At 35.9% G+C, this 12,860-nt stretch overlaps 3 protein-coding genes and 1 non-coding gene across 4 annotated transcripts; 2 read left to right on the top strand and 2 right to left on the bottom strand.

The window, feature by feature from the left end:
* Positions 1-1,555: 1,555 nt before the first annotated feature.
* On the top strand, positions 1,556-6,630 carry gldi-3 (Germ layers disorganized gldi-3). Its single transcript, NM_063576.5, has 8 exons — positions 1,556-1,714; positions 1,766-1,846; positions 2,949-3,069; positions 3,118-3,397; positions 3,449-3,519; positions 3,569-5,449; positions 5,503-5,625; positions 5,669-6,630. The coding sequence occupies exons 1-8, from the start codon at positions 1,614-1,616 to the stop codon at positions 5,867-5,869; spliced, it is 2,859 nt and encodes a 952-aa protein (NP_495977.1). The 5' UTR covers positions 1,556-1,613; the 3' UTR covers positions 5,870-6,630.
* 21ur-15523 lies at positions 3,658-3,678 on the bottom strand. Its single transcript, NR_051525.1, has one exon.
* A 1,981-nt stretch (positions 6,631-8,611) lies between the features above and the next one.
* C01G6.4 (RING-type domain-containing protein) lies at positions 8,612-10,389 on the top strand. The gene is made up of 5 exons (NM_001393150.1): positions 8,612-8,694; positions 8,877-8,934; positions 8,983-9,051; positions 9,102-9,190; positions 9,697-10,389. Exons 1-5 carry the CDS (start codon positions 8,630-8,632, stop codon positions 9,926-9,928), a joined length of 513 nt encoding a protein of 170 aa, NP_001379057.1. The 5' UTR covers positions 8,612-8,629; the 3' UTR covers positions 9,929-10,389.
* Positions 10,387-11,766, bottom strand: C01G6.3 (Lipoprotein). The gene is made up of 3 exons (NM_063574.5): positions 11,176-11,766; positions 11,005-11,127; positions 10,387-10,957 (listed from the first exon to the last, which is right to left on the bottom strand). Exons 1-3 carry the CDS (start codon positions 11,758-11,760, stop codon positions 10,502-10,504), a joined length of 1,164 nt encoding a protein of 387 aa, NP_495975.2. The 5' UTR covers positions 11,761-11,766; the 3' UTR covers positions 10,387-10,501.
* Between the last annotated feature and the right edge of the window lie 1,094 nt (positions 11,767-12,860).

The following is a 12,860-nucleotide window of genomic DNA, read 5'->3' as shown; positions in this document are numbered from 1 at the left end:
CACGGACTACCAAAATTTCTTGGCATTTGCCTGTCATAAATGTATTTTATGGGGTCGCTGAGCAGCACTTTTCACCAATTTTCAAAGCCCACTTTGTCCAAAAAAGGCAGATACTGTAGTTTTATGTGAAAATTGAAGAAAATTGGAGAAACATGCTCTGCTAGACTAGTATTATCTACTTTTTTTCTAGACTACAATTTATTTTACGATTTTTATCTATTTTTGGCTCACGTTTTCTTGTTTCCAGGCAACTAGTTATTTTGGGTTTTTTTTCGTATTTTTGTAGACTTGTTGTGGAGATTTTGAGTACAAAAGTTGAAATGGAACATTAACTATTATTTATTTTTCAAAAATTTCCAAAAAAAAAGTGTATTTTTCATCATGAAAAATGTTTTCAAAGTTTAATTTTCCTCTATTATTTAAATTAATTCATTTCAATTTTCGACTCTCGAAAATAATAATTTTTGTGTCAATTTTTTCTGGTTTTCCTCAGCTCACACCGCTTTTTTCTCGATTTTTTGGGCTGTCCTCTAGGAAAAAAAACTTTTCGCAACCCATTTTTTTCATTTCACTTACCCTAACTCTCCATATGTCGTCTCCCGTCCGACACCAATATTGACATAAACTTTTTTCAAAAACTAAAGTACACAAAAAGGGTCCAGTCATTCATCAACGAGGGAATTGAAATCTTGAGAATAAAACCTTGTAGCTATTTTTTGAAATTGGAAATTGTTTAAAAATTCTCATATAGTTCTGAGATATTTTACTATCGTAGAAAAACGTTACAATTTTTTGAGACTTTTTAAAAATTAACAGTAAAAAATCAGGTAAAATAGTTTTGGAAGCCGACCAAAAAACCCAAAATTTTTTGAGAAAAAATCTAAAATTGTTTTATTTATTATGATCACTTTCGATTATTATAATTATATTTCTACAAAATCCCCACTACTCCACCTTAAATAAAATGAACATATCTTCAATTTAAAATCAAATACTTTGACACCTTCATTTTTCCATTATCAACTACAAAAAACAATTGTTGTCAATCTTTTTCTACCGTTTTCCGTCACTTTTTCAATTGACAGTCGACCGATTTATTTTTTGATCGATCGATCGTTTTTATTATCTATTCGATAATATGAATGATAATATCGTGCCTGTCCGTCTCTCTTTTTTCACTTACTTATTCTTCTATTCATTTCTGCAGCTGATAGTAATTTGGCTTTGAAAACGGAAAAAAACTATAGACAATGTTTTTCTTAATTTAAAAATATTTCTGGAACTTTTTACTTAATTTTTTAGCTAATCAAAAAAACTATAATTTTCACGATTTCAATTTTTTTTTTCAAAATTTCTGAAGACCCAGAATAGCGGCCGAAAGATCACATTTTCTTTCTATTAAAACTTGATTGAACGATAATTGTACTTTTCACACCACTGATTGCCTTTTCTCTCGTGATTGAATTTGAAATTCCTTTTATTGATTGTCGATCGTATTTCTTTTTTTTTTTCAAATTTCTCCACCTTCTCATTATTAAAATAGTTTTTTTTTCAGTAAAAGGGAATGCGCTGAGATTGTCCATACTTACCCTAATCACACAAAATTCTGAAAAATGACAACGGTGCGGCTTCATCTGCGTCGAATTATGTGCAATTCTAGTCGAGCACAAACTGCTCAGCATACTGAAGAAGAAAGGAAACGAACCATCATTTCGTAAGTTTTTAAAAAATTCATGTTGTTAATAAAAATGTTTGAATTTTTCAGATTGCAAGGTGGCAAATCGTTTGGTCGAGCTACAACCAACGATGTGATTTTTCTTGATGGAACGGAACATGTCGAATTGGAGTGAGTTTTCTTATTAAAGAAAAACAAAATATTATTCATAAAAATTCTTATAACGTAAAATCCAAAAATCTCAACCCCTTAATCAACTTTTGTGATTCATAATGTTGAATCCAATTTCACGTCGCCCCTCCCGTCGTCTATCCCATAGCAACCAACACAGCCATGATTTCTGTCTCGTATTGCGGTGGCACTTGGTCGACCAAAACTTATATATTTTTATGTTGTTTTTCTTATTCGGAATTGGTAGTCTCGACACTGTTTGTTAGGATAGGATATAAGGAAATTCGACAGAAAAATACGAAAAATTGGCCGAAATATCCCTTTTCTCTCTTCAAACCATTGTTATTTTCTACAAATTTATATTAATTCGCAAAAAAAGATCACAAAAATTGTTCTACAGTAGTATTATCAGGTTATCAGACAATATCTAATCCTTTTGCCCTTGAAATTTAAAATCTCGTTTCACTGATCCTTTTTCTCAAGGATAAGCAAACTATTTTTGAATGAAACTTTTGAATTTTTGAAAAAAAAAACATGAAAATGTTAAAATATTTCTCAATTTTCTAAACGAGTTTTCTTGGAACAGGTGGAAATTCACTTTTCAGCTTGAAGTCCAAGTTTTTCGCCAATTTATTTTATTATCACATATAAATTTTTCAATAGAAAAATAACTTTCTTTGACCATTTTGACCAAAATTTCCGATATAATGAGTTGCACGACCACTTTCTCAGTTTAATTTATGTATTATTTTATAAAAATATCTCCATTTTGAACGTTCCAATTATCTTTGTCACATAATAATAATAGTAATGTTTCTCATTGTGATTACTTATATTTCTAATAATTCTCATATATCTGACTAGACTATTTCAATGATAGAAATAATAATATGTTAATTAGAAAATCTAACTATACGACATGCTTTTCTTCTGTTTTTCCCACCTGCAACTATATACTCCCAGTTATATAGCTCTGACTATACAACTTTAATCTGTTTCGACATGTATCACTGAAATAACTAAACGTTTCTTATAAGTAGACATTTATGCAAATTCGAAATTTAAAATTTTCTATATAAATTAAAAATAAATCATGTTTCAGACCACAATTCATATCTCGGTGCCACGCGCGCGTTCATCATACGAATCAAGACGGTGTTGAGGAGTATCTTGTTGAGGATATATCAGAAAACGGAACGTATATCAACGATCGACGTTTATCGGTATTTTACAATTTTTACAGTAGTCTCCTAAAACCCTCATAATTGCAGAAAGACAAACGAGAGATTCTAAAAAGTGGCGATACTATCAAATTTGGTCATAAAAACGGATCTCAACACGTTGCTGATCAAAAATACGACCATCCAGACGCGGATTTTGCATTTTGTGTGGAAATGTCCACTGCTGGAGAGCCTGCTTATCAACTTGTTGAACAGATCAGAGACTCGAGAGTGAAGGTATTCGCCGGAACAGCTTGTGCGAAAGATATTGGTCCACGAGAACCTTCTACAACGAATAAGGTTCTTCAACAGGAGGCGGATTCGACAAACGGTAAGAAGCCTAGAAATTGAAAGTTTTGAAGATGAAAAATCAGTTTTTCAGGTGGTCCGGAAATGGAAAACAACAGAGCATCGTCTGCTTCATCAGCGACACCAGAAGATACTCAGATGCCGGTATATTTATTATCATGAATGATGATTATATAGAACTATGAATTTTCAGAGCACATCGCAATACTTCTGCTCCATCCCAAAGAAAACACCATTCCGGAAAGAGTTTGATTCTCCGCTGCATAACTACATTTACCGGACATCAAGGCATTCTCCACTTTATCGGAAAAAGCTGGCAGAACAAGCTCAGAGAATGGCCGTGAAAAATGGAACATTTGTTAACGATTCTGGAGTTATTGAGCTTCTTTCTCATCTATTGGATATTAATGTGGCTTATGAGAATCTGGTGACAAAGAACGAGAAATTGGAAATTATTGGAACGTTTTGCGAGAAAAACAAAGGAAGCTTCAAGGTGGACGAGCTGAGTAGACGAAAAGAAGAGTTAGCTGTGATGATGGAAGAAGAAGAACCACAGACAATTGAGATTAGAGAATTGCTCGTGTCACTCAGTGAAAAAGCACAGGATGTTCAATCAAATGATTTCACAATCTCTGCATCCAGCGCCTTCACAGTAATCAGCACAAGTGGTGTTCTCTGTCCAACAGCAAGTCTTGCGAACGAAAGTGAAGATAGTTATATACAACATCTCAAATCCATCAATATTTCAAGTGAAAAGTCGAGGAAAATTGCAGACGAACTGAAAACTGTTCGAAATTCGGAAGTAGCTCCAATTGAGAATAAGCCGCTCAGTCCGGAGATGATGGTAGTTTTGCACCGTCTTGTAAAAGCAAAGGAGCATAATAACAAAGTAGCTCACGTGTATACAGGGAATTATGCGAGCACTGTTTCAAGAGTCATGGAAATGGTTCCGATAACATCTCAAGTTGCGGTGATAACTACAGCAGGAACGCCGAAGCATACATCAAAAGGATCAGCTGAAACTGCGCCTATGGAAGTTGATGATGAGAGGCATTCTGCTAGCAGTGGATCAACTGAAAACAACTATCGAAGAAGAACTGATTCGGAAGAAAGTGAAATCTTGGACGTTGTTGGAACAGATGAGCCTGATAAGGACGAGAAGGGAGGAACTGAAACCGAGACTCCAACGCCATCCCCAGAAGATCATGGACGGCAAACTCAAAATAAGATTGACAAGAATGTCCGGATGAGTTCTACACCCAGAATTGACGCCCAATCAACACCATCAGCAGTTGTTTCTGCACTTCCCACTCCAATGAATTCACCGTTGCCTAGAGTAACTTCTTCAAAATCTGCGCAAGATGTGTCGACGCCTTCTACAACACCCAATCCGGTATCGCGATCGCCAGACCCTGTGGCTCTCGTTAAGGATTCGGTATCTTCAGAATCAACTGTTTCTGGCATTGTTTCTTTGGAAAAAATAGGATCACCTGCAGCACAATCTGTGGCTTCTGTCCTTCCATCTGTTTCAAACACAACATCCTCCACATCTGCATCTCTGACAACGTCTTCGGTAGCAGAGGAAGAAGAGACTTCTAGCAAAGAAAATACAGATCAGAAACGAGCTGTTGATGATTCATCAGACGAATCAGCTCGTCTTGTTAAACAAATCAAGGCGCTTTCGGCAACTCCATCATCCACACCTGCAGAATCTTCGAAGAGGAAACAAAAAGATACATCTTCCCGAAAAATGAAACAACTTGATGAATCATCTGCTGATTCTGATTCCGAAGATGATGGAAGATCGGGCGATAAGTCTACAAAACGAAGAGATAAAGCAAGAAGATCAACCCGAATTGGAAAATCAACACCTGCAAAGAAAGTTGGAAAGAAAGAAAAAGTTGTTGAAGATGAAGATGAGACTGATGATGTTCAAGAAGAAGAGAAGGTCACTCCACGAGGAGGCCGTAGAAAAAACATGAAAAGAACAGCCAGTCAATCAGCGATCAAGGAAAGAAAGACAAAAGACAAGGACGTAGAGCCAGAAGAAGCACCGAAGAAGAAACGAGGAAGGGTTCGTGATTTTTGAATAAACTTGAATTAAATTTCTAAAACTTTAAATTACAGAAGAAGGCGACACCTACCGAAGAAGAAGAACCACCAAAAACGGAGCCAAGCAAGGAAAGATGTGGTGTAGCAAAAGGACATTGTATATCTGCCAAATACGAAAAGAGAAAAAACTTACAATGGGTACACACTCAAAATATTTTTATTTTACAAATATGATTTCCAGGTTTCCTGCTCCATCTGTAATCAATGGTTCCACGTGTGGTGTGTTCGTCTTGACAACGTTTGTTATCGAGAAGACGAGACCTTCCTGTGCTGTGGATCACATCCATCAAAAGAAGCCAAAGACGCGTTAGCCGGTCGAGTTTATGCGAGGTATCAAGCAATGCCGAATAAAAAGCCAATCCCACAGGCTTCTGAAGCTTGAAATTTTTCATCATTTGCAACAACATCTTACCATTCATTTTATCATAATTTCGCCCCAGGAATAATTAGTGACATCGAGGTAGCATTTCATTTATTAAATATTCTTTCTAATCAATCATTTATAATCCCCCTATTTCTGTATTTTAAGATCTTATGTGGAAAACGAAATTAATTTTTCAATTTCCATACAGTTAGAGTATTTCCCCTCCAAAAAAACACGTTTCGTCTGTCTCTTTTGATTATTTCGCGGGTTAAAAAACTCTTATTTATGGCCATTCGGTTGATTTTCCTCTTTTTTGCCTAGGCGATTTCTTTCCTGTTTGTTTTTTTACTTTTCTTGTTTTTATTTTTCCTCTTTTCCCCACCCAAAAACTAACAAAAAAACCCGAGTTGTGAATTGTGTGATCTCTGGAGATTCCGCACAATTTTAGGATAATCTAGCCGGCGAGATTCCCCCATCATCCCAACATCATCATCTTTTACCATCCCAATGAGTAGTGTCGTTTTGTTTTCGGTTTATCTTTTTTTTTTACAAGTTTAATTCTAATATACTCAACCGATTAGCCTAGGATAATGCAGCCAACTGACTTAAATTTCTCACTTTTCCCTCTCAATAACTCGATATTCTTTATCGAAATTTGCCTTTTTTCTGTTCAGATTTCACATCAAAAAGAATGGTGTCCCCCGAATCTTTGATATTTTGCTAAAATTTGTATTTTTCATTACTGTTCGGTGTTCACGAATAAAGTTTGATAAAGTTTGATTTAATTATCTGAAAATGTCGATTATTTAATTTTCAGTTATTGCTTAACAGATATTTAATTTATTATGTAAATTTAAGTACATTGAGAGTGGAAATAAATTCGAATTTGATGTTCCAAACAAAGCGATGCTGTATTTGAAGAAAATAATTCTGAAAAAGCAATTTATAATTTATACGAATCACAATCTTTTGCCTCAGAAACTCCTTTCATTTTTCTTTCTGGAATTTTGACCAGTGAAATTGGGACGACAATTTTTAAAAAATTAGGAGAACAATACAGTAGCCCGTCGCGCAAAATATCTCGTAGCGAAAACTACAGTAATTCTTTAAATGATTACTGTATCGCTTGTGTCGATTTACGCGTTCGATTTTTTAAATGAATAAAATTGAGCAAAAAATGAGAAAATAACACGAAGAAACGAAAGAAAATGGAATATTGCTGTCACTTTTTGAAAAAAAAAAAGATTTTGAAAATTGAGCCCGTAAATCGACAGAAGCGCTACAGTAGTCAGTTAAATAATTACTGTAGTTTTCGTTACGAGATATTTTGCGCGTCAAATATGTCGCACAATATGCATTCTCCGAGTTTTGCGTTCCTGTAATACGAAAAAGGTTACTGTATCCCAGGGTTTGGATCGTAGTTTTAGAAATCCCAAAAAAAAAGTTAGGACTCTTTGATAAAAAATTTTGTTCGATATGATTTGAAAAAATAAAGTTCCGTCAACAAAATTGACAGCTGAAGAAGGAAAAGGCGGGGCCCCAGTGGGCATGAGTGTCCCCAAGTCATGCGGTTATGTCTCTGCGTCTCTTCTTCTTCGTATACTCTCATTTCAGCTGTCTCATCGTCTGAAACTCTTATGGCTCAATGAACTCTCGTTTCAAAGAGACAGCTGCAATCGAACAGAGAGAGAAAGAGTGAAAGAGAGAAAATGAGAAGACTGCTTCGAGACACAACCACTTTTGGTCGTACTGCTTTTTTTCACCTGTTTTCACATGTATCGATTCAAGTTTTTAGAATCTAAGTTTCAAATTTTGATCACTTCAAAAATTATTAGTTATTTCTTTTTAGTCTAGACTTTCCTCGCGAGAAACATGCTTAAATTTGAATATATATCGAAATGTTGTATTTCTTATCAATAGACAACATTAATGTTTACTATCGATTAGGTTTTGTACGATTATGTCGTATAAAAATGTTGCTAATGCATTTCCTATGATTCTTGATGTTTTAGAACGGATTACGAAATTCTGCAATGATCAGTCAAATAATTTAAAGATATTTAGTATATTTAGCTACCACCTAGATACAGTAACTGATTAAATCGTCTCACTTCTTAAGTCTATTGTTAACTCTTTTCCTTAAAAAAGGGTCTTCATGTCCTATTTGTTTTGGTTTCGAGACCTGTTTTGGGCATAAATACGTGCAAACTACGGAAAGTCATTCCCGGTTTCCCAGAGAATCAATATTTGACGAGAGCTTCCGTGCACACCCAAACACACAGACACACATACACATAAAATGTTTCACAAAGTCGCTAAAAATGTTTTCTCATTGATTTTCTGGGAAGCCTGATTAATTAAAGAAGTCGCAGTGATGTTGTTCTTAAAGTTCGATGTGTAATTATGAGTAATTTTCCTTCCTGGTTTTCCATGCATGGACGTTTGAACATTATCTTACTATTAATTAGACGTCTAAAAGGTCTTGCGGCGCGAGCAGTGGGTTACTGTAGCTCGTGTCAATTTACGGGCCGAAATTGTACAATATACATTTTTTAATCATGAGTCAGAATTTTTTAAATTAAATTAGAGAAATATAACGCTATGGCAAACTGTATTTTGACACGAATTACAGTAACTTGTTGCCCGCGTGGCGAGACCCATCCGGAAAAGTCATGTAGAAAATTCTCATCTTTAGTCGTCTGAGAAATACTCCGATGTCCTCATTTTGTCACATCTTCATATATTCGACTTTTTTTTCAGCTTGATTTTCGATCGACAATGGGAAACTGCTTGCCGTCGTTGTTCGGGTTCGTCAGACAGCACGATGAGACGCCACTACGACGGTAATTTACTTTGTCATTCACTAGTATACTGTGAGATGTCGATGAAGCTAAACTGATGTGATATACCACAAAAATGAAAACGGAAGTTGTATTAACCAAAACACGTCGATTTTTTAAAAATTTAAATACAATTAGATTGTATGCTTGAAGTATAGAACAAGTTCAATAAACTATTTTTGCAGGAGCCGATCATCAGACGCAGCGATGAGCTTCACAAATCCGTCAATGATGCAACAAAGCGTAAGAAATTATTGAAGAATCTGAATTTAATTAAACTGAAATTTTCAGAGTTCGTACGTAAATCAGCTCTATCAACACAACGTAATTAGACAACGACAAGCACAGGAACAGGGAAAAGTGAGCGTTTAGAGCAGAATAATTTTAATTAAATTTTAAAAAATTCTCAGGAACTCGACGAAGCAAAAAAAAACCGAATTCGAGGACTTCTCGAGCAAATCCCTGCTGATGTATTTCGAGGAGATATGACCAGTAATGAGTAAGTTTTGAAATTCGGATCTAAATGAAAAATTAACTAAATTATTCAAACTACAATCTGACCAATATCAATTATTGTTCGAGCTACAGCAGAGGTGTTGAAAAAATTATTATCACCCAGACGCAAAATTTCACTCACAAAATATGGTTCCCGGTCTCGGCACGACAAAATTTTTGTGTACTGTGGAAGAGTGTGCGCCTTTAAAGATTACTGTAATTTTAAACTATAGATATATACGGAAATTTCATAGATTTTTAATTCTTTTTTGAAAACTCAAATATATGTGATTAAAAAATCACATACATTTTCACGAAACTTAAAAAATGATGAAATTTCCGCTGCAAGGAGAGTTTGAAAATACAGTATTCTATAAAGGCTCACACCTTTTCGCATTAAACAAAAAATTGTCGTGTCGAGACCGTGTATCGCACTTTGGCGCAAAATTTCGCGCCTGTATAATCAGTATTAATGCGCTCTAGTTAAATTTTTAAAAAAACCATTTTCAGATGTGCCATCTGTATGATCGACTTTGAGCCAGGAGAGAGAATCCGATTCCTTCCTTGCATGCACTCGTTTCATCAAGAATGCGTCGACGAATGGCTTATGAAGTCATTCACATGTCCTTCGTGCCTTGAACCAGTCGATTCAACCATACTTTCCTCGTTAACTGCCCATAATATGCAATCCTTACAACAAATCGTGTGCTCGCCGACTTCCTCATCAACTGCCAAACCATGAATGCCTTCTGCAAAAAATATTCCCATTTTCTTGCCCAGTAGAAGTTTTCGAGTTTGGTTTGCAGTGTTGGCTGTATTTGTCCCCATTACAAACGTCTGTATATAGAAATGCGTGTACATATGAACTATACCATTTCTTCACTCATCTTTCACCATTTTCATTTTGTTTCTTTTTTGCTCTGTTCCACCTGAAATCCCCATGTTGTGCATACTGTAGTCGTCTTTAATTCCTCATCATCTCCTGTTCATCTTTTTAGTCAATTCCATCCCAACGTGTTATTTTTCTTTCTTCTGTTCACTCATCTCGCTCTCTGTTCTGTAGCTTTTCTTTAATTCACCACTCGGTACACACTTTCTGTCTATGTATCTGATACTCATTTTATTGACTTCCCAAAAAAACTTCCGGCTACTCTGAAATTCAAATAAATTGCTTTTTTTTAACGCATAAAGTGTCAAATTGTCAAACTTGTTTTATTAAAAGATTCATATTGGAAATTGAAATTTGAAAAAAAGGATTGGATCCCTGATGGAAATTGGTACTCGTGGTGAAAAAAATATTAAAATTAAAAGTCAATTAAAATCCGAAAAAGTCTCGAACGGCATCCCAGGCTCCTTGATCGTAATGCTTATGGCTTAGCATGTTCACACCACGTCGTTGAGTGGTATACAATCGTGTCGGAGTGTCGGACTTCAGAATCTTCTGCGATTCTGGCAGCAATTCGGCGAATTGGCTCTTCTCCGGCTCGTGATGAGGTGTCATATCGGGCATCATAACTGGTGATCCGTTTTCAGTGGTTGGAGTTCCAAAACTAGTTCGGAGCACGAAGACACGTCCAGGAACGGTTGATTTTGTGCCATTTTGATACAAATCAACATCAGACTCGGTCGTAGCGTAAATATATCCGATTCCGAAGCTTCTGCGGAAGACAAACTCATCTTCGGTCTTGTAGGCGTAAATTGGGCAATCCGAGAGAGTACGAACGTCGCATTGGGTGTCAAATTCTTCGAAGCAGTAAATGTACGTGCCGAACTGAAAATTGAAACATTTAATTTGAAAGAGTATTCAGTAATACTAACCAAAACTTTGCATTTTTCAAGCTCAATTGGGATTACAGCTTGTTGAGTGATCAGGACGAATTGTGGAATATCATAATAGGCATAGACCTCCTCATTGTGCAAGAACTCTCCTCCATGGGCCAACTGAAATTATATTTTTTTTTTTTCTTTAAATTCACTCAAAGGACTTACCGCATAAATAGTTCCAGATTGTGGAATATCTGAAATATTGAAGCAAATCATCGTCTGAACAGTCATCTGTTTCACGTTGCAAGTCTTCGGGAATACCGTTGTCTTTTGAGCAAAGTCTAGAACATCGTTGGCTCCGGCTCTTTTGATGGTTTCTTCAGTGACTGAATCCAGGAATGGATTATTGATTTTATTCTCCAAAAATAGAGATTTGAGATCTCGTTCGAATCGAAGACTATTCCAATTGTAGTCGAAATAATCCAAATATCTCATTTGAGATCTATCCTCTGTCAGATTGTATTCTGGTTGCTCGTTCTCGGTTTGGATATTGAATTTGCGGCAAATTGCGTCGAAACTCGTGAAAATCCGCTTTTGAAGAAGCCCTCGACTGTACTCATTCATATTGTTCGTGTTGAACGAGTTGACAAACTCATTGAGATCCAAGGTATACGGTACACAGTGTTGCTTCTCCGGAATCAGACGTCCTTCACCGTAAACTTCAAACTCGATTCCATTGGCACGGAATGAGTCGAGCACTGAGCATGTGGAGAATGCAGAGCAAATTAGGAGAAGAATCAGAAGACGCATCTGAAAATCGATAAATTGAAAGTGAAACGAAAGGAAAGTTGAGTTAGATTCCAGAAAACTTTCAAAAACCAATGATGGAATGACTAAAAAATGGGAAAAGAAGAAGTAAGATTGAGGAATGAAAACTATAAATTGGATAAAAATCCCGCCGAGTTTGTGGAGGTAGGTCAAAAAAGTATTTAAGTCTAGAATATAAAGTTTGTTGAACAGCTACAAAAAAATATAATTAGATACAGTATACTCCCAGCTTGCCTATAGATGCACCTAATTCTTCTATTGTAGGCAGCCACACCTTCAGGCACATGTGCCTGCCTCAAAGGTTTATAGAATTGGAAAAACAAACAAGCAAAAAGTGTTAACAAGTGGGAGAAGGTAGGCATGTAGGCACAAAATAGGCGCGCGAATTGAACTGATTTACCAGAATAGCATTTTAGAAGTTAAAGTTTTTGCTATTAAAAAAAGAAAGAAGGGATCAACAGAGAACTAAAGGATTCAAAAAAGAAAAAGAGCCAAACAAAATATTATAAAATAAATAGAAATGACCAAAGAAAGACAGGGGTCACCTATTCGAAATGTGTCTGCACACGGTGCATATGCGCTAATGTGCACGATAAAGAGTGACCACAAATGACATGTATATCCAAGACGCGCGGAGAGACTCACCAGAACGCTGCATTGCGCAACAACAACAATACGATCGAACCGCCTCCGATATCTTTCAGAACAATGACGTCATTAGAAGGGGTCATCTGCTGTTTTTTTTGTTTTAATAGAAATAATGGATTAGGTGGCGTTGCCGCCTTTTAGATTACGATTTACGATCAGGTAAGGTGGTGTATCTGGTGACGGATTATTGTGGTGTGGTGACGGAATGGTACACAATTTGGGAAGAGTCATGAACTCAATTTGCTCAAATTTGAATATTTGGATCAATGAATGAAACTGATGCTATGGTGGACATTAAATAAATTGTCTAAAAGCAGCCTGATAAATAAAGTTTATTTACCGTATTTCTCCTATAAGTATTGCACCCAATTGTTCAACTTTGACAGCTTATATCTTAGTTGTCGTTTGTTCTATACAAAAATTGTCAACTGAAA

The sequence above is a fragment of the Caenorhabditis elegans genome, chromosome II (assembly GCF_000002985.6).
Source record: "Caenorhabditis elegans chromosome II".
Classification (NCBI taxonomy): Eukaryota; Metazoa; Nematoda; class Chromadorea; order Rhabditida; family Rhabditidae; genus Caenorhabditis; species Caenorhabditis elegans.
The sequence above is the reverse complement of the archived record's forward strand: the minus strand, read 5'-3'. Positions and strand labels throughout refer to the sequence as shown.